Source organism: Mytilus galloprovincialis, chromosome 10, assembly GCF_965363235.1.
Source record: "Mytilus galloprovincialis chromosome 10, xbMytGall1.hap1.1, whole genome shotgun sequence".
NCBI lineage: Eukaryota > Metazoa > Mollusca > Bivalvia > Mytilida > Mytilidae > Mytilus > Mytilus galloprovincialis.
In genome coordinates, this window is record NC_134847.1 from 58842248 (window position 1) to 58865229 (window position 22982).

The 22982-nt window shown below is 32.7% G+C and overlaps 1 protein-coding gene across 1 annotated transcript in view; it reads right to left on the bottom strand.

Annotated features, from left to right (window-relative positions):
- Positions 1 to 22982, bottom strand: part of LOC143049537 (transient receptor potential cation channel subfamily M member-like 2) — a 44433-nt gene that overhangs the window by 13896 nt on the left and 7555 nt on the right. Inside the window, exons 5-20 of the mRNA XM_076223145.1 lie at positions 21938 to 22130; positions 20798 to 20996; positions 16756 to 16897; positions 15316 to 15409; positions 13747 to 13874; positions 12756 to 12950; positions 11666 to 11821; positions 10805 to 10983; positions 10086 to 10338; positions 9083 to 9179; positions 7689 to 7792; positions 3071 to 3199; positions 2213 to 2356; positions 1253 to 1490; positions 622 to 722; positions 53 to 227 (exon numbers count right to left, since the gene is read on the bottom strand). Coding sequence (XP_076079260.1) covers positions 53 to 227; positions 622 to 722; positions 1253 to 1490; positions 2213 to 2356; positions 3071 to 3199; positions 7689 to 7792; positions 9083 to 9179; positions 10086 to 10338; positions 10805 to 10983; positions 11666 to 11821; positions 12756 to 12950; positions 13747 to 13874; positions 15316 to 15409; positions 16756 to 16897; positions 20798 to 20996; positions 21938 to 22130 — 2527 coding nt within the window. The remainder of the gene's footprint in view (positions 1 to 52; positions 228 to 621; positions 723 to 1252; positions 1491 to 2212; positions 2357 to 3070; positions 3200 to 7688; positions 7793 to 9082; positions 9180 to 10085; positions 10339 to 10804; positions 10984 to 11665; positions 11822 to 12755; positions 12951 to 13746; positions 13875 to 15315; positions 15410 to 16755; positions 16898 to 20797; positions 20997 to 21937; positions 22131 to 22982) is intronic.

The window sequence follows — 22982 nt, forward strand, 5'->3', positions numbered from 1 at the left end:
AGGACCAAATACAAAAATAAGGTGTATAAACACAATACATAACATAACATACCACTTAGATCATCAATCTGTGTGAGAAACATAGCAAATAATGGTCTTGTAAATACTCGTCTGAATAACTCTTTTCCCAGTGGATAGTTAGGATACAGAATAGCCTGAATTGTGACACCACCTGATACCATGAAGATCAAAAACATTCTGATGAAGGAAACAAAATCAACACTAACCTGAAAGACAAATTGTTATAGATGCTCTTACTGCCAGTGGATAACCATGACTGTCTTATGACTGAAATATCTTATATTGCAGAGTATTAAAACAAATGTTATTGCATTTAATGTCAGATCCAGTTCTATTATAAAATTACAGAAAGCACATTTTCTTATAATTAATTTTCCTTTTATGTCAATATTTTCTCATGTCAAAATTGTTTTAGTTGGCTATAAAAATATGTGAGTTAAGAAATAATTCTTTCTAGTCATGAACTCTATGCTCATTTTAACATGGGTAGTCATTGCATTTGTCAATATTTTTACACTGAGCGTTAGCAAGGTTTAAAATGTTGATAAATATAATGTCTACTACTTAGAAAAGAAGATGAGGCCCACACTTCATACTTACCATTCTGTTAATCCTGACCAACATAGGTCCAAGAGTTGGACTAATAGGTAAGTATATATGTGGCAGTCTGTAGAAAAAGAAGATGAGGCTCACACTTAGTACTTACCATTCTGTTAATCCTGACCAACATAGGTCAAAGAGTTGGACTAATAGGTAAGTATATATGTGGCAGTTTGTAGAAAAAGAAGATGAGGCCCACACTTAGTACTTACCATTCTGTTAATCCTGACTAACATAGGTCCAAGAGTTGGACTAATAGGTAAGTATACATGTGGCAGTTTGTAGAAAAAGAAGATCAGGCCCACGCTTAGTACTTACCATTCTGTTAATCCTGACCAACATAGGTCAAAGAGTTGGACTAATAGGTAAGTATACATGTGGCAGTTTGTAGAAAAAGAAGATGAGGCCCACACTTCATACTTACCATTCTGTTAATCCTGACCAACATAGGTCCAAGAGTTGGACTAATAGGTAAGTATACATGTGGCAGTTTGTAGAAAAAGAAGATGAGGCCACACTTAGTACTTACCATTCTGTTAATCCTGACCAACATAGGTCCAAGAGTTAGACTAATAGGTATGTATATATGTGGCAGTCTGTAGAAAAAGAAGATGAGGCTCACACTTAGTACTTACCATTCTATTAATTCTGACCAACATAGGTCCAAGAGTTGGACTAATAGGTAAGTATATATGTGGCAGTCTGTAGAAAAAGAAGATGAGGCCCACACTAAGCACTGTTTTGGTAATGTATATATCTGAGAAGTTGATCCAGGATGGCACAATACGTAAACACAGATACATTATCAGGAATATTATCATCACTGTCATTTCAAAGAAATTGTATAACAAAGACATCCCTCTATGTATCTGCAAAGAAGTAAAACAATGTAAATAGACATTATCAAGAAGGTATACTCTGCACATAAGAATGACTTTAAGATTTGAAATGTCATGCCTTTTGTTTTAATTGATTTTAATGTTTAAATATGGTCAACATAAATATTAAATTTATTTACACATCATTTGGCAAAACTTTTAGGAATTTTGGTCCTCAATGCTCTTCAATTTCATACTTTATTTGGTCTTTTTAACTTTTTGGGATTCGTGTGTCACTGATGAGTCTTTTGTAGACGAAATGTGTGTCTAGCGTAAATAAAAAATTTAATCCTGATAGAAATGATGAGAAACTTGCCAGTAATAGCTATCAATATATCAATTAATATAAACTAGTAGAGACATAGCCTTTCTAACCAAGCTCAGGAATATTTTGTGGTTTTGAAGAAAACTCCCCCACAAAGCTCAGATGTCCATACCAAGACGTTCTACCTCCAAGAAACAAAACATAAAAATCAAGCATCTAAACAGTTTCAAAATTGTTTCAACAACACCTTAGGTGATATCAAGCTCCCTGTCAAGAAATTTGTCTACCAAGAGTTATTTAAATTCTTTTTAAAAATAAATTCTGTTCATGTGAAACATCCCGCTACTAGGGTTTTACATTTTATGACTTTAGAAATTGCCAACTACATGGAAACTGGTTAACACATTTATTGTCATAGTTGTAATTTGTCATATGTAATGATATTTACCTGATGTTTGACATATGTATGTCTTATGAGTTCTAACAAAATGATCACAGTCCACACCCACACAATAAGATCTAAATATAGATTACCACATGTTGGCCACAATACTGCCAGGCAGAATAGACCAAGATATATAAAATAAAACATCTGAAAAATAAAATCCTCACATTATAGTAATAATAACTGCACAGCATAATTTCTGAATTACTGTATGCAATACATTTAGTAATGTGTATTATTGTCAAAACAATTGGTTATTACTTGCGTAAAATCTACTAGTGACTATTTTACGCACTTTAAAGTCCCATATGTAGGAGAATATAATTTTCAAACTTACAAAAAGTATATGGATCCTCAAACTACCTGTCCTAATTATATATAACACAAATAATAACAGTAATGCCAGGGGCAGATCTAGCAATTTTTAAAAGCAGGGAGGGGGGTTCAAACTAATGTCCCCATTTAAATGCATTGATTGTCAAATAAAAGGGGGGGGTCCAACCGCCCAGAACCCAACCCCCTCTTGATCCACTAACTAATCCAACCTGAGACCTCTTTATTTGTACAATAATAATGTCCTCATAAGAGATTATTCAGAAATATTGTCATGCCAAATTAAACTGTATATGAACTCTTTTACAGGTAATAAAATGTAGTGATTTCCTGCCATCTGATTGATAGAACAAACCCTGAAGATATGTGCAGTTTCTTTTGAATTTATAATTAACTTTAAATTCTGATTTTATTTTGTTTCTCAAAATCAAAAGCAGTGTAATGGATTCCTAAGAAATTTGCATTTTTAAGTCATTAAAATTTTAAAGTTTTGCGATGCTAAAATTGTTTCACCTGCTATGTATCTACCTGAGTAATCCAGAACTTTGTTATAGGTGCTGTCCATAACATCTGTACTTTTCTTGACACTGGGATTTTTTCCTGCCTCTTCTGTCTGAACAAATTTGGAAACTTTTTAACTGATTTCCTCCTTTGCAACTGAAATGCAAAACAGAAAGCTTCTAAATATTGTAAATTCAACCAGATGCTCCGCAGGGCGTAGCTTTATACGACCGCAGAGGTTGAACCCTGAACGGTTGGGGCAAGTATGGACACAACATTCAAGCTGGATTCAGCTCTAAATTTGGATTGTGATTAAATAGTTGACACAGCATAGGTTTCTGACACAGAATGAATGTGTTCTAATGAACTTAAAATTTTTGTTTTCTCTTAGAGCAATTCACTATGCTGTTGAATATTAATCCTCTCAAAAAAATGTTTGAAGAAATTTTCTTTTTTATTTATGAAATTTCAAATGAGAAAAATTGAACCCAATTTTTTTAATCACATCCCCCTTTCCCTTATTCCAAAACTAATCTCAATTAAAATTTCTAATGGAGTTTGCAACAATAACTACTCATTTAAATACATCATAAAATATTAAGATGTAAAAAAACTGCTTGTTATCACTGAATGGTAAAGATTATTTTAATTTATCAGTTGGTAGTAAAAAGTGAATATACATTGTATATTGTATATAACAAAGATTTAAGTTGATTCTGGACAAAGAAAGATAACTCCAATTAAAAAAAAATCTTGCTATTGCACAATATTTTGCAATAAGATATTTCTTGCTTACTATTCTGGACAAAGAAAGATAACTCTAATTAAAAAAAAATTGCTATTTCACAATATTGTGCAATTAGATATTTCTTGCCATTGCGCAATACTGTGCAATTGAAAAGACTTGCTATTGCACAATACTTAATATAATAATTTTAGATCCTGATTTGGACCAACTTGAAAACTGGGCCCATAATAAAAAATCTAAGTACATTTTTGGATTCAGCATATCAAAGAACCCCAAGATTTCAATTTTTGTTAAAATCAGACTAAGTTTAATTTTGGACCCTTTGGACTTTAGTGTAGACCAATTTGAAAACAGGACCAAAAATGAAGAATCTACATACACAGTTAGATTTGGTATATCAAAGAACCCCATTTATTCAATTTTTGATGAAATCAAACAAAGTTTAATTTTGGACCCCGATTTGGACCAACTTGAAAACTGGGCCAATAATCAAGAATCTAAGTACATTTTTAGATTCAGCATATCAAAGAACCTAACTGATTCATTTTTTGTCAAAATCAAACTAAGTTTAATTTTGGACCCTTTGGACCTTAATGTAGACCAATTTGAAAACGGGACCAAAAGTTAAGAATCTACATACACAGTCATGACAGTTAGATTCGGCATATCAAAGAACCCCAATTATTCAATTTTGATGAAATCAAACAAAGTTTAATTTTGGACCCTTTGGGCCCCTTATTCTGTTGGGACCAAAACTCCCAAAATCAATACCAACCTTCCTTTTATGGTCATAAACCTTGTGTTTAAATTTCATAGATTTCTATTTACTTATACTAACGTTATGGTGCGAAAACCAAGAAAAATGCTTATTTGGGTCCCTTTTTGGCCCTTAATTCCTAAACTGTTGGGACCTTAACTCCCAAAATCAATACCAACCTTCCTTTTGTAGTCATTAACATTGTGTTTAAATTTCATTGATTTCTATTTACTTAAACTAAAGTTATTGTGCGAAAACCAAGAATAATGCTTATTTGGGCCCTTTTTTGGCCCCTAATTCCTAAACTGTTGAAACCAAAACTCCCAAAATCAATCCCAACCGTTCTTTTGTGGTCATAAACCTTGTGTCAAAATTTCATAGATTTCTATTAACTTAAACTAAAGTTATAGTGCGAAAACCAAGAAAATGCTTATTTGGGCCCTTTTTGGCCCCTAATTCCTAAAATGTTGGGACCAAAACTCCCAAAATCAATACCAACCTTCCTTTTGTGGTCATAAACCTTGTGTTACAATTTCATAGATTTCCATTCACTTTTACTAAAGTTAGAGTGCGAAAACTAAAAGTATTCGGACGACGACGACGACGACGCCGACGCCAACGTGATAGCAATATACGACGAAAAATTTTTCAAATTTTGCGGTCGTATAAAAATTATTGTGAGCATTTATTATTGTGATTTTGCCATTTTAGTCTAAAATGCAAATTTATTTTTGTGATATTGATGTACAAAAATTTCAAAATGAGATTATAACCCTATGCCTGTTGCATTTTTTGCAAAATTAAAAACATTGCAATAATTTCTGAATTTATAGTAGTCATAAATAACATATGTTGAAGAATTTCAATTTGAGTTAAAAGTCTGATCATAGGGATTAATTAGTTTCAATGTCACTTTATAAAGCAGCAAGTGTTTTAAGGGCCCAAAATGACCAGAACAATAAAATGATTATTTCATGAAGAAAGATTTTCAATGTGATGCATACAAATGAGAGAATTTTAAGTGAAAAAGAGCAATTTTTAGTATGGAAAGTTTTATTAAATCAACCTTTCAGGGATTTAGAAAAAAAATAATTTAACAATGAAGTATATGAATATAAAATAAGATATGTATACAAAAATAGTTCAATCCTCTGAGATGTAAGAAATAATAACATGAAAATAAAATGTTCAACAACAGTAAAAGCCTTTTAGAAATAATAAGTAAAGTACTGGATTCATTTATTTTTGTGGGTATCATTTCTTGTGGTTTGAGGCAAACTTGTGTTTACATGAATATTTGATTTCGTGGTTTAGCAATCTCTGTAAACAAAGCCTATATCAAATTTGTAATTCGTTTCACATTTGAATTTGTGGTTCACCTGTACCAACGAAACCCACGAAAATTAGCATCCCAACGAATGATAATGAATCCACAGTTATAATAAAAGTCACTAAAGCGTAGTTATGCTGAAAACAGTCAAGATAATTTGACAAACCTTTATCAAATTAAGAATTAAACAAGAATGTGTCCCCAGTACACGAATGCCCCACTCCGCTATCATTTTTTATGTTCAGTGGACAGTGAAATTGGAATGAAAACTCTAATTTGGCATTAAAATTAGAAAGATCATATCATAGGGAACATGTGTACTAAGTTTGAAGTCGATTGGACTTCAACTTCATCAAAAACTAACTTGACCAAAAACTTTAACCTGAAGCGGGACAGACGGACGAACGGACGCACAGACCAGAAAACATAATGCCCCTCTACTATCGTAGGTGGGGCATAAAAATGTTGTTGATTTTTTAAATCTTTGTTAGATTTATTTCTACTTAAAGTCAAAAATTTATCAAGCCTTAGGTACTAACATAAGTTTCGTTCTCATTAGATGGTAGAGAACTAAAGTGACAAAATAACTTCATAATCGGATTTTCAATATCAAACTACTTTCGATAAATACACATTATCCTTACTTGGCATTCAAACATTTGGTTTGAGCATTCCTCATGAAGGTAAATTAAGAAAAAAGCACTTAATCAAAAAGTGTTATTTTCATTTATTATATACTTAGTAGTAAATACAGATAAATTGTATGTGTAATACAATCAATGGCAAGCATGCTGTATCAGCCACCCGTGATGATATCGATATCAGCACGGTTGCAAAAGCTTTATCACACCTTTAATCTGTATGACGTCACGTCATCGATTGCAGTCACTGTTGAAAAGTTTTATCAAATCCCTAATCTGTATGACGTCATGTCAAACCTATAATCTGTATGACGTCATTTCAAACCTCCTTATCTGTATGACGTCATGTCACATAAAAAACATCTACTTGAGGTATATGTATATAATAAAGTGTATATGATATTGCTTTTTCAATATCACAAACCGTATAAACCCTCAACCAATATAATCCCTCGAGCAGAGCTCTTGGGATTATATTGGTGTCTCGGGTTGATACGGATGCGATATTGAAAAAGCCATATGATATTCTCTATATATTTACAAATAGACATGATATAAGCACCAAACTGTACCTTCTCCATACTTTACCAAATTTAAAGCAGAAAAAATAAATAATTAAAATAATCTATATTTCTATATAAAGCATGCACCATTTTACATGAAACTTACAACATTAACCTACTTACCAAATATTAAGTAGAATAAATATAAAAAACAGTTACTTGTTTATGTAATATAGAAGGGAAAACACACACAAGATGTTGGGTTTCTGTCATTGAGACAGAAACTAAATGTCACAAAAAAAGTTTTAATATTATTAATTTGAAAAAAAACAATTCACACATTTTCTAAACTCTAATTCAACTTCTAATAAATTATGGCTGTTGAATTTTAAATCACTAATATGCATTTAAATCCTAAATAAAAAGACCAATATGTTTACCATAAATTTTCATTCTGCATATGCCTGAAAAATGAAATACTGGAATAATTTCAATACCAATATAAAATATTAACATTTTTAAAAGTTTTGTTAAATGTCGAGATACAAGTAAGCTTAATAAAGTAGCTGTACACATCTTTTAAGTGTGCATTTGAATTACCAATATTTTTCACTGCCCTTTCTATATAAATTATCATATAGTAATTAAATGCAGAATGTCTCTTACATTGTTGAGTTCCATCTCTACTGCTGATTTTGTCCTTGGTAAGATGGCTGTTTCCTCATCGGATGATGATGCTTCAGAAAAGTCATCATCCTTTGAGTATGAATCTGTAATAAAAACTTTGATGTGAATATGTGTCACCTACGATTCATAATTAACTATTACACCTATGCCTGTCCCATTTGTATCAATTATTAAACCATGCCTGTCAAATTTGTATCAATTACTACACCTATGGCTGTCCCAATTTTATCAATAATTACACCTATGTCTGTCCTATTCGTATCAATTATTACACCTATGCCTGTCCCAATTTGATCAATTATTACACCTATGCTTGTCCCAATTTGATCAATTATTACACCTATGCCTGTCCCAATTTTATCAATTATTACACCTATGCCTGTCCCATTTGTATCAATTATTACACCTATGTATGCCTTTCCCATTTGTATCAATTATGACACCTATGCCTTTCCCCAATTGTATCAATTATTACATCTTTGTCTAATTTGTATCAATAATAACATCAAAGCCTGTCCAATTTGTATCAACTGTTACATCTATGCCTGTCCCATTTGTATCAAATATTACACCTATGCCTGTCCCATTTGTATCAATGAGTATGCCTATGCTCATCTCATTTGTATCAATGAGTATGCCTATGCTCATCTCATTTGTATCAATTATTATCCCTATAGCCATCCCATTTGTATCAATGATGTTGTTTGGCTTTTAGAATACTAAATAAAATTTTACCAAATAAAAATGATGATGTCTTACTCATTTATGTTATCTAGAATAACTGAAACTTTTCAAGAATTCAATCAGTGATTGATGCCATTGCTTGTAAATTTATAGCTAATTTAGTATTTTTTCATAACCATTACCATAATGGGACATTACTCCAGAACAGTGAAAATGACCCTACCCATAATCTAACTTGATCTGTTTTTGGTGGTTATAAGCTTTATGTATATCAAGATTCATAACATTTAGTTGAGGTAAACTAAAGTTAAATAATGTAAGCCCATTTCGTGGGGCACTGATCAACAAAAATATATAAAACTTAATACCCCTTAGCAATGAGTCCCCAAAATTATTACCAACATGGACGAAACAAAATGATGATCCAAACATAGAATGGCAAACAATCCTACCATAATGCAAACTTTGTGTAAAATGTTCTTAAAGGAGTTGCATTTAGAACCTCAAGCACTATAGCTAGTACAATATATTGTCAAAGTCCCATAACTCTTAAAATATTTCAAATTAAACTGACAGTATAACTTAGTCAAAAGATTATGATGACTAATATCCTACTAAGTATGCAAAATTAATGTCTACAATTTATGAAATTTATCTTCACTAGTTTTACTTTATATAACTGCTATTACCTTCTGTTGTCCTTCCTTTCTGTTCTTTCTTCTTTCCATCATTAACAAATGATATCCAAATAAACATAGGAAAGATAAGAAAAACACTGGACAAAATCTAAAAAGAAAAATATATCTGTTACAATTTATAACTTAAAACAGAGATTGATTAAGGATTGATCAGAATACAGAGATTCTTAAATTCAAGGTTATTCAGAAATTATATAGTGCATTAATATTCACAATTGCGTGTTTGTTGGACTATCAACACAAAAGTGACTTATATCTGCAGTCAAATAATGCTAATAAAATTTTTGAAGTTTTTATCTAATTTTTTTTTTCTACACATATTTTACTGCAGTTTTCACAGTAATCAAAAATCCCAAACCATTTCTGAATAACAAAATTCAAAAAAGACTATTTTAATATTTCCAACTTTTGACTCTGAAGTTTATATTTTTTTAGACTGGTTACCTACACTGCGGTTGGACATCATGGTACCAAATCAAGTAAGAGCAATGTAAAAGAGTAAAATCAAGCATTCAATGTGTACAATTTGTGGGGAAAATAACTGTTTAATATTTTCTTTGCATGGCAAAATCATTGGAAAACAGTAGACTTTCCCCTCAGATTCCTTTCACGAATTTGACTATACTTTTTGGACCTTTTGGATTATAGCTCTTCATCTTTTATATAAGCTTTGGATTTCAAATATTTTGGCCACGAGCATCACTGAAGAGACATATTTTGTCGAAATGCGCATCTGGTGCAACAAAATTGGTACCGTTGATTTTATTACACTGATTATATGTTATATTTTACTTATTTCGGTTGCTCTTACTTTACGAAGTACTATATAGCTGGGATGTCTTACCACAGGACAGGTAACCTGTCGAAAAATGATAAAATCCAGAGACATAAATTGGTAATATGAAAATATAAAAACGTATGCATTGATATTTGGTTAGGCTTATTAAGAATGCATAGATACATCTGAATACTACTAAACCAATACTTCGCTTACCTTAAACCAATAAGGTAATCTACAGATACCCCAGTTTAATTCCTTCATCTGAATTGACCCATATAACTTCCTTGTTAGCCACTTCTGACAGCATGGATGTGCAATAAAGTTCAGATAATAAGCATTGTGAGCTATTTCTATTGTACTCTTGTTATTAAAGTCTGGTAGAGGTCTGCATAACATAGAGTAGGCCTGGGCACTCGTATCTCTGTAACTAATATCTAACACTCCTAAAGCCATGTTACCAAATTCTCTGAAAACAAATAAAAATCTATAAAAACAATGTGGTAATAATATGTGAGAGAACAATTAAACACTCATGAAGCATAGATTGCATCACTAAAGCATCATTCAAATGTTGTCTGTCAGTCCAAATAGTAAAATATGTCAAAGGTCAAAAACTTCAAAAAGCTTTTGGGTTCTTTTCAACTTTTAATAAATAATATACAAGAAATGATAGCAGTGAAATAGCTTACAGGGCACTTATCAATATAATTTCTATTTCCAAGTGGAATAACTTCTGTATAAAATAGTTGATGAGTGCTTATTATCTACCTCATCCAAGGCCTTTTAATATAAATTTCTAAATTTTATTATTGCATATCTTTCAAACCATTAAAATATAGGGACAAATAAATGTATTGGCCTCTTTATTTGGCCTCTATATCCATAATACATTTATGAAAGGTTGGATAATAGTTTTTTAAGATTTGTCTTACTTTGCCCGCTCCTCCATATCATTACGTTGAGATCTTTCCATTGGACATTTAGACAGTTCTCTGTAGATATTACTGCAGATCAGAGCCACAGGGATGGGTTCGTCACACCTATACCATAGAACCTTGGCTAGTTTGGGTCTACTTAAAAGTACAGCCCATACAATAAGACAGTTTACTGCCTAAAATTAGAAAAATAATAAGGTATTAAATGTAAAATAAAATTTTCCTTCAGTACTTACTTAATCATGCTTTTTTCAGACTGCTAATGAAATCTTTACACATGATTTATATCTTTGTTGACATAGGACTAACTTCAAGATTTAGGTATCTGTATGTACTGTTGAATTGATTGTTATTTATTGGTAGTGTATCATTCACAACCATACTAATTTTTGTACCACATACACTTGCAAGTTATACAATAGCATGTGCCAATGTCTTTGTTGACATGGGGCTAAATTCTAGATTTAAGTATCTGTGTGTACTCTTGATTAGATTGGTTCTTATTTGTACTTGTATCATTAGCAATCATCCTAATTTCTATAACATAAACACTTGCAAGTTACACAATTCCACAACCTTCACCCTTACCTGGAACAATAGTGTAACATCACAAAATAAAAAGATACAATATGAAATATCAATTGAAATGGCTCAATCAAAAGACATATGAAAATAAACAAGTGAATATACACTGAACCAATAAATTTTATCTATGATACAATATAAATACAAATTCAATGAAATAAGGGGTGAGATAATAAAACTTTCTGAAAGTCAACCATATCCTTGAACAAAATACAGCCATGTACATGATATAACCATGAAAACCTTGCACAAATGTCTTTGTTAGATATTTACCTTCCTCTCAGCTACAGCAGGGTCTAAAACATACAGTTCTGCAGAATTCATGGATAATTCATATGGCTGAATAAAATCCTTGATTCCAGATAACTTAGCTACCAGTTTGTTTAGATCATTGATTAAGAAGTCATTTGGGAGTGACTGGTCAGGAATCTGAAAATGATAAATGTGTTATAGTCATCAATGGACTCTTGCATAATAATAATATGAAGAAAATACTATGCATATTTTAAATTGGTACATGTTATCTGAACAAAACAGCACAGGGTTGGTTTGAAAGTTTGTTTTCTTCCACAAATATACTTATACAAACTCAACATCACTTCCTATTTTTTTATGATGATGTTGTTAATAGAGCCTGTAAATTAAGGTAGGATCCATGAAACTTATGTATCCTTCAAAAAACCTGTTCTAAGAGGTTATAAATTTAACACAGAAATAAAAAAAAATTGAATACTGTTTATATTGGAAGGAACATTGATTTTGTATCAACTATTAAATAAAATAAACTTAATATGTATTACTATACAATTATTAATGCTTACGATCCTACATCCTGTAGCTACTTTTCTTTTGGCACTGTACAATGTCATGTTTTTCACAGACTGTTTATCCCCTCTTTACATTAAATCCATTGGATGAGTACTGATTGATTACCTGGTCTTGGATACATTTTTTATTTAAAGTTGGCTTTGAACTAGTTTTCAGTAACTGTAAATACTCTCAGATTGTTACTTCATGTGTTTAGTCTTTTGTTTGTTAGCTTTATTTTTGTATAGATCAATGCCCTTTTCTACAGGTTTTACAGTTCGTTTTTATATTGTGCCTGTCCCCAATCAGGAGCTTGTAATTCAGTGCTTGTTGTTTCTATTCTATATATCATATTTGTTTTGCATTTTATTTTGTACATAAATCAAGATGTTGGTTTTCTTGTTTGGATTGTTTTACATTTATCCATGTTTTTATATTGCTTGGTATGCAGTGTGGTACTTGCTCATTGCTGAAGGCCTTATATTAACCTAAGGTTGCTAGAATCTTCATCATTTGGTGTCTTGTGGATAGTTGTCTAATTGGTAATCATGCGTACCATATAATGTTTACCCAGAATTCCCTCCAGACAAACAGTGCTGAAGAATTCTGAGTCCTCAGCCCTCTCAAACAGATACTTCAGGTTCTTATGGTTTAAGTATTTATGAATCTGGTAACCTTGCTCCAAAAATAAAGAAACAAACTCCTCTCTGTCTTTCCTAATGAGTGACTTTTCAAATAATGTCTTGTCAACCTAAAATTCAAAACAGGAAATATTTTGTAAGATTTAATATACCACCTTGTATTCAACAAGGAAATTAATAAGTATTATGATGCATTCTGAACAACAAAACTTAAAATTAATACTTTGCCATATAAGTTGTACAATGTAACCAGTAGCTTTGTAGAAATCTTATTTTCACTTTAGTTTACTTACATATCATCACTATTATTATACATGTATTCAGTAACTTACAAAGGAATATTACTTTATTTATTTCACTTGACTGGGTGGAGTTTAATCTGGTCACTCATTATAGACCAGTCCATCTATAGACAGGTGTTTTGGGATAAACTCATCAATGAAGTGTCCAGTTATGGTCATTGATCCAGTTACAAAATATAAACATTACATGTGTATTCGCAAAATATATAATGAGACAAAACTGTTGATTTTCTTGTAATGCGTAAATATTGTCACATTTTGGAATTTGTGGATATTAAAGTAAAGCTATAATGACAACAGTTGCAAAATCACTAGCCAGTCAACACTAACTAAGGTTGTAAGTTAGAAGCCTGCTCGTGCAGGTGCATTTGACTCCAATCTTAATTGACTAGGATTGTCAGTTTTCCTATCAAATGTTGGTGGTTTTCTCTGGGAATTACAACTTCCTCTACCAATAAAAACTAGACGCCAATAATTAGCCAAAAAAAACGGCCCTTAAAAGTGGCTTCAAAACATCAAACATCAATCAATCAATCTTACAGCACCATATATTCTAGGATCATTCATACTATATTCTTCATAACTATATGTATTATGAGTATACCTTGATTTTAGACACATTTTCAGATGAAAATATTTCTGTCTGAGCCAAATCTGCCCTGTTCCAGTCCAATAACAGGGTTAAATCTTTGTAAGCTCTTTCTCTCCATCTTGAACTTTTCTTTATTTCACCTTTAAAGCACAATAAAATCTTAAACATAAAATTTGTATCCCAAATGCTATCAATTAAAATTTAACTAAAATATATTCTGAGCAAAAAATAATTAAAGAACCTTAGTGAGCACGCTCACATACCACACGTCCCCACATTGTCATTAGAGAAATGAAATAAGTATAAGAAAAAAAAAATTGTATAAGAAAAAATACTGAATAATAATTTCCTGTCAATATACACATCTACATAGTAAATCCTTATTATCTACAAAATTTCATGAAATTCTGTTGTGTGTTTTCAGAGGAGTTGAGATGACAAACTGTTGCAGAAGTACATTGAAGCAAATAAGTTCAAAGAGGAGTAACTCCTAGAAAAAAAATTGAATCGTGATTTCCTGTCGATATGCACATCTACATAGTATGTCCTTATTATCTGAAAAGGTTTCATGAAATTCTGATATGTAGTTTCAGAGGAGTTGCGATGACAAACTGTTGCAGTAGTACATTAAAGTAAATAAGTTCAAAGGGGCGTAACTCCTAGAAAAAAAATGCAATCGCAATTTCCCGTCGATATGCACAACTACATAGTATGTCCTTATTATCTGAAAAGGTTTCGTGAAATTCTGTTGTGTGGTTTGAGAGGAGTTGCGATGACAAATTGTTGCAGTAGTACATTAAAGTAAATAAGTTCAAAGGGGCGTAACTCCTAGAAAAAAATTGAATCGCAATTTCCCGTCAATATGCACAACTACATAGTATGTCCTTATTATCTGAAAAGGTTTTGTGAAATTCTGTTGTGTGGTTTGAGAGGAGTTGCGATGACAAGAAAAAGGACTGACGGACGGACTGACGGACGGACGGACGGGTCAAAAACATTATACCCTCCGCAACTTCGTTGCGTGGGGTATAATAAAAGGGATGAATAGATGGATTGGTGTTTAACATGCAGTGGCAAATTAAATGCAAATTCAGAATATTGTAAAACCATATAAATATGAACCCAGTTTTGTACTAGACCGATACTTTAACCGAATTTCCACCTGCTTGTTCACAAAGAACCAAATTATTCTGACTATTAGCCAACCAGTCGTTGCTCTTCCTCCTTTCTGTGTCGAGCTATGCCAAAAAAGCAGCAAATATCAATTTAAAGTCTTTGGTTTGAACGACCAGGGATTGAATACATGAGCTTCCACATCAGAAGTGCGCAGGCTAACATGAGACCACCTAGGCATTGATCATTATTATTGAGAGTTATGAGATAGTGCTCAATTTTAATATTTCCAAAAAGAAAATGGCAATAATATTTGAAGATTCATAAGAAATTGATTACTACTAACTGACCATTGTGAGCTAACTTTAGACCTATCAATTCATTTCAAGGAAACTCTGTTTAAAAAACTAGTTTATCCTGAAAGTTTTCATTTTTTTCTAAACCTTACTTGTAAGGTTTGTATCTTACTTTTTAGGAGAGCTTTTAGTATGTACTTGTCAAGATCAGCCAAGTTTCCGTCCGCACCCTGTGTATTTATTACTGTCATAAAAGTCCTATCATCCTGAAATATAACAATAAAAGATCACTGGCTTTGTAAAAATGAATTAATAATATGTAATAATGGGGTTCCAATAAGACTGTAAACATTTATGCCTTTGATCTTTTCTATCAATCAAAATGAAATTTGATTTCAATCATTAAGCCATCAGAAAAAATCACAATGGGTGGTATTGTATATAATGAATAATGAATCAGATAATTGAAGTCAAATCAGTGATCATGGCTATGACAGCTAATGTCCTTTGACACAGGACATCTATCTTCGTTCACACAGAAACAATCACAGGATTATTTCTCAAGCATTTGGTCACAATGGATTACATACATGTGATAGAGTTGTCTTGTAACAGCTAGAGATTTGAAACATTTGGAGATTGGGCCTCATAACTGGAGATTTTTTATCTATATTTTTTTAGACGTTTTTTATTGTTCATGTTACCATTAATATACTAGTATTCTCTTAACAAGATAAAAAAAAAATTATTATCTAAATGTCATCTCTGGTAGTTATACAATTTTGTGATTTGATAATAGGATAAAATAACATATCATTCTAAACGGCACGTTACGATTGCACGGATTGGTCCTACATTTGCGCAGAAAATATCAACGTTTGCGCGAAAAAACACATTACGTTTGCACGAATTTTACCTGTTGAAAAGTTACTACATTTGCGCAGATTTATACAAAATTATATGAAAAATAAATCCATAACTTTTATAAAAAACAAGAATGTGTCCCAAGTACATGGATGCCCCACTCACACTATCATTTTCTATGTTCAATGGACCGTGAAATTGGGATAAACACTCTAATTTGGCATTAAAATTAGAAAGATCATATCATAGGGAACATGTGTACTAAGTTTCAAGTTGATTGGACTACAACTACATCAAAAACTATCTTGACCAAAAACTTTAACCTGAAGCGGGACAGACGAACGGACGGACGAATATACTGTTCTATAGATGATTCATGTATGGATATCATCTGCATGTTACTGCGTTTTATTTATGACTATATGCTTTGAATGTTTTTTTCCATGATAGCCGCTGTATTTTATTCAAAACGTTTATTTTACATAAATGTATAGTTTTTAAATGTTTATATAAATTATATAAATCATTTAAGACTTGTATTATATATATTTATCAATAAGATGTGGCATGATGGCCAATTTATGTTCAAAACAATATTCCAAAAAACAAATTACAGGTAAAAAACCTCAGGTAAACTACAGGTAAATTCGTGCAAACGTAATACCATTTCTTCGCACAAATGTAATGCATGTCATTTTAAAATGGTGCAAATGTAGGTCGCCCATACTAAATACAGATGAAAACATACCTCTTTTGACAAAGTTACACATTCAATAATTTTATCTCTGAAGGCATTACGAGCAAAGTCATTCTTATTAAAATCATCAGGGAAATTGTGAATAATCAACTTTAGTAATTCAGGACTCAAATGGCCAACTTCTGCAACAGATCTACAAAGTTATAAACTTTTAATAATTCTAAATCTTTTAATATATACTCAGAACATACAACCATACTGTTTGATGATCAGTGACAATCAGAAATTGAAGTTTTTCTATACTATTATTCAGAAAATATCTGTGAATTATTTTCAATGAACAAAAGGTTTTCAAAAGTCAAATTTACCACCAAAAACAAAGATATTTGTCATCTTACAAGTGGATATAATAAGTTTATTTATTACTTAAAACATTAACCATTAACCCCACCACATTTTGTATGTGCCTGTGCCAAGTCAGGTCCTGTAATTTGGCGGTTGTTGTTTGTTGCTATCTAACATATTTATTTTTATTTCACGATTTTGTACATTAATTAGGCTGTAAATTTTCTGGTCATCATTTGTTTTACATTTCTCCTATCAGGGCCTTTTATAGCTGACTACATGATATGGGCTTGTTCATTGTTGGAGGGAGTACGGTGACCTATATTTGTAAGTTTTTTGTATCATTCAGTATGTTTTGGAGAGTTGTCACATTGGCAATCATACCACATCTACTAGCATAAAAATATAGTATATACCAATACACATAATTAACAGCGCCTGGTGATGTTTGATAGCCTGACCGGTTTCGGTCCATAAAGGACCTTCATCAGAGGCAGAATGGTGGATTAATGTTTGCACCCTATTTATATAGATATGGTAACCGGCGGTTGAGTTAACCGGCGGTTGCGTTAACCGGCGGTTGAGTTAACCGGCAGTTGAGTCAACCGGCGGTTGCGTTAACCGGCGGTTGAGTTGACCGGCGGTTGAGTTAACTGGCGGTTGAGTTAGGCGGCGGTTGAGTTAACCGGCGGTTGTGTTTACCGGCGGTTGAGTTAACCGGTGAAAAATCCCAGTGGGATTTTCCATGGTTACAATTATCTATATTTAGCTAATGTTCATGTTACAGTAAACTTTTTGACATGTTACGGTAAACATTTTTACACTATATGGTAAACATGTGACCTGATGATATAACCATATTTGGGCTTTAGCATTGGATAAAGGGTGTTTTAATAATTTAAGAAGTACATAGTAATCATTTAGTCTTGATCTTTGGCTTATGATCCACCTAAATATCAAGTCTTGGAATAGTATTTCATGGTAGTTATGTGATCTTAATATTTGGCTTATGATACACCTAAATATCAAGTCTTGAAATAGTACTTCCTAGTAGTCATGCAGTCTTGACCTCAGGCTTATGATACACCTGTATATCAAGTCTTGAAATAGTAATTCATGGTAGTCATGCAGTCTTGATCTTTGGCTTATGATACACCTAAATATCAAGTCTAATAATAGTATTTCATGGTAGTCATGCAGTCTTGACGTTTTAGCTTGTGATACACCAAAACATCAAGTCAAAACTATTACCCCCCCCCTAACCAAACAAAATTTGGTTTAGGGGGGGGGGTACTTATTGAGAATGCTTCATTTAAGCCTTTAGTACTCCTTTCAAGATCAAAGGTAGATGAATATTAATCCTCAGTGTTAAAAAGTTTTCAACACCTTAAGTTTGTAATGTAGGTATTACATATATACATCAATTTCAGGTAATCGCTAGGCTTACGCTTAGAGCTCCTATGCCAGTGAAAAATCAATAGGCAATATAGGAAAGGTGTACTGACATAAGTAGTCTCTAAACACATTAGCTCCATGGAGCTTTCGTTAGTAGAAGCCATATTAACTATGTGTATCAGTGAGAAAAATGTAAAAGCATAAAAATATAGTATATACCAATACACATAATTAACAGCGCCTGGTGATGTTTGATAGCCTGACCAAAGATCAAGACTAAATGATTACTATGTACTTCTTAAATTATTAAAACACCCTTTATCCAATGCTAAAGCCCAAATATGGTTATATCATCAGGTCACATGTTTACCATATAGTGTAAAAATGTTTACCGTAACATGTCAAAAAGTTTACTGTAACATGAACATTAGCTAAATATAGATAATTGTAACCATGGAAAATCCCACTGGGATTTTTCACGTGTTAACTCAACCGCCGGTAAACACAACCGCCGGTTAACTCAACCGCCGCCTAACTCAACCGCCGGATAACGCAACCACGGGTTGACTCAACTGCCGGTTAACTCAACCGCCGGTTAACGCAACCGCCGGTTAACTCAACCGCTGGTTAACTCAACCGCCGGTTACCATATCTATATAAATAGGGTGCAAACATTAATCCACCATTCTGCCTCTGATGAAGGTCCTTTATGGACCGAAACCGGTCAGGCTATCAAACATCACCAGGCGCTGTTAATTATGTGTATTGGTATATACTATATTTTTATGCTTTTACATTTTTCTCACTGATACACATAGTTAATATGGCTTCTACTAACGAAAGCTCCATGGAGCTAAGTGTTTAGAGACTACTTATGTCAGTACACCTTTCCTATATTGCCTATTGATTTTTCACTGGCATAGGAGCTCTAAGCGTAAGCCTAGCGATTACCTGAAATTGATGTATATATGTAATACCTACATTACAAACTTAAGGTGTTGAAAACTTTTTAACACTGAGGATTAATATTCATCTACCTTTGATCTTGAAAGGAGTACTAAAGGCTTAAATGAAGCATTCTCAATAAGAACCCCCCTCCCCTAAACCAAATTTTGTTTGGTTAGGGGGGGGGGGGGGTAATAGTTTTGACTTGATGTTTTGGTGTATCACAAGCTAAAACGTCAAGACTGCATGACTACCATGAAATACTATTATTAGACTTGATATTTAGGTGTATCATAAGCCAAAGATCAAGACTGCATGACTACCATGAATTACTATTTCAAGACTTGATATACAGGTGTATCATAAGCCTGAGGTCAAGACTGCATGACTACTAGGAAGTACTATTTCAAGACTTGATATTTAGGTGTATCATAAGCCAAATATTAAGATCACATAACTACCATGAAATACTATTCCAAGACTTGATATTTAGGTGGATCATAAGCCAAAGATCAAGACTAAATGATTACTATGTACTTCTTAAATTATTAAAACACCCTTTATCCAATGCTAAAGCCCAAATATGGTTATATCATCAGGTCACATGTTTACCATATAGTGTAAAAATGTTTACCGTAACATGTCAAAAAGTTTACTGTAACATGAACATTAGCTAAATATAGATAATTGTAACCATGGAAAATCCCACTGGGATTTTTCACCGGTTAACTCAACCGCCGGTAAACACAACCGCCGGTTAACTCAACCACCGCCTAACTCAACCGCCGGTTAACTCAACCGCCGGTCAACTCAACCACCGGTTAACGCAACCGCCGGTTGACTCAACTGCCGGTTAACTCAACCGCCGGTTAACGCAACCGCCGGTTAACTCAACCGCTGGTTAACTCAACCGCCGGTTACCATATCTATATAAATAGGGTGCAAACATTAATCCACCATTCTGCCTCTGATGAAGGTCCTTTATGGACCGAAACCAGTCAGGCTATCAAACATCACCAGGCGCTGTTAATTATGTGTATTGGTATATACTATATTTTTATGCTTTTACATTTTTCTCACTGATACACATAGTTAATATGGCTTCTACTAACGAAAGCTCCATGGAGCTAATGTGTTTAGAGACTACTTATGTCAGTACACCTTTCCTATATTGCCATACCACATCTACTAATTTTTATATACAGGACGTATTTACAGTGTAACATGTGTTATCTGACACACTGGGGGACCAGAAAAAAATGCGGTATTAAACAGAGTGTCGGAATAAGCAGGTATTTTCTACAAGGATATGCATATTTTGGGACCAGAAAAATGTGTCAGTTGAAGCTGGATATTGAATACTCAGGTGTCAGATTCGACAGGTTACAACAGTATTAAGTTATTTCACCTGTCTTGGGTTTCCTCTATAGCATACGCCAATAGATTAGCACAGCCTCCAGTTCCTTTGACAACAACCACTGGCATTTTATGGCGCAGATAAAAAAGAACTAGATCTATTTTTTGAGGTCTTCCCTGAATTAATAATCCAACAACAGGAATGGTTTGAGGTGGAGGCTCTACAACTTCAGCCTCATTTTCATCAGAATCTGTAATAAAATCTTTCCTTTAACATTTTTTTCTCTGAAAAATCTCAATTTCTGAGGCAATTGGATTATAAGCTATGATATACATGTATTTAAGCAGATTTTCGGGTTTAATAGAATTTTTAGAATTTCTTCTTGATGTCCATCCAAAAATTTTCTTTCATTCAGGAGATATTCACACGCGTCACACCTAGATCAGCTATTTCCAGCTCCAAGAGTATTTCTCAAATCTTGTTGTCTTATAGCCAGTTTTTCACATTTGCCTCAGCAGAACCTTTAAAAGTATTTTTACTATTAATTCCTTAGCTTTGTCTTACAAAAAAAATCACATTTTTACCCTTGGTCATAAAATGTACCGTCTAATTTGTCACATTATTTGCATAATATTTGGAAATGTGCATAAAGAAAACAAAACGAATTATTTCCATGGCAAGAGAAAGTAAGCAAAATTTACATAATCAAATTCCCAAGACAAATGCATACATCATGTAAATGGAAAAAGAAAATTTAATTCTCTTACAAAACCCTATTCTTTATAGAATAACTAATCGAAGAATTCAAATAGAGCAAAATATTCAACGAGTGACCAAACAACACTTTAATTCACGAATGTGTGTAGCGCATGAGTTAAATATCAGTGTTGTTCAGTCACGAGTTGAATATTTATCGATATTTGAATTCTTTAATTAGTTATTCTTTTTATTCTATTGGCAAATGGCTATTTTAAAGAAATTAATGTAAAACATGTAAGGAACTTTATCTTTTTTCTACGCATTCACAATTTGTTTTGATCCGCCGTGATGGACCTGTTGACAACGCCTATTGTTGTATGACGACAGAGAGTGAAATAGCCACATTTATTTCACATGTGAAATTATCAGTTTGTTTAACTGGGAAATCAATGTAATTCATTGCAATCAGTGTAATAATTAAAGTTATCTTACTGTAACTAAGGAGTCGTCTGTAACGTCTAGGTCGACCCAACTGACATTCCAACTGCTTTTCAAAATTTGACCTGAAGTCTATGTAATGATCCTCTGTCTCTGATTCCACCAAGATAAAATGTGTGTGATCAGGATTTAGTTCATGAATATCCTTATTTGGTTTACAACCTTCATTGGTAAGTGTCAATCCCTCCTGAAAAATAAAAAAATAATTTCTTTTCTAAAAGGGTTTTGTACATATGCATAGGGGTGACACAAGTATCTGACCATGTACTTGTAAATAATCAAACAAAGTTACCTAAAATTAGAGACGTTAGAATCCCTTATTACTTAGTAATGTGTTTCCCAAGCTTCTTATGTTAGCTTAAGTCATGACATTTGAGTGACAAGGAACATCATAATGTTCTATAATAATCAACTAGTCAATCATTGCCTCGATATCAATAAGCTTTTAAAAAAAACTTTACTCCAACAGAAATAAAAGAATGAATTGTACTTAAGAATTGAATGCTTCTTTTGGTAAATTCATTGGGGTGTAAAAGCATTGACCGAAGTACATTTTGTATGAAGCGCAGAAGTGCTCCATTCTAAAAATGTGCTCACGGTCAATGTTTTTATAATTCTATGAAATTACTGAAAGAAGCATTCAATACTTATAATTAAATTTTATGCTATGATCATGAAAAATCAATTTTTATTATTTATTTCTTTACTGCATAACATGTGCACTATTTTGTGATAGCACCTGTCATCAGGCAATCTAATTAAAAACCGATCTCTCATCGCTCCTGTTTCTGATATGTCGCGTGGGAGATATAACGAAACCGGCTTTGAGGTCACATGTGAGTGAACTAAAAGTCATGAATGTATAAAGATATGCAAATGAGTTGACGACCTATTAATCAGCCAATCAAAAAAGTTTATGAATTATTATGACTGACGATTTCGTCGTAAATAAAATGAGTTACATCCCTTTGCCTTACGTTAAACTTCCAAGATTGTGGAAGACTCAATTTCATTGGTTGAAAAAGACACACCTACGAGG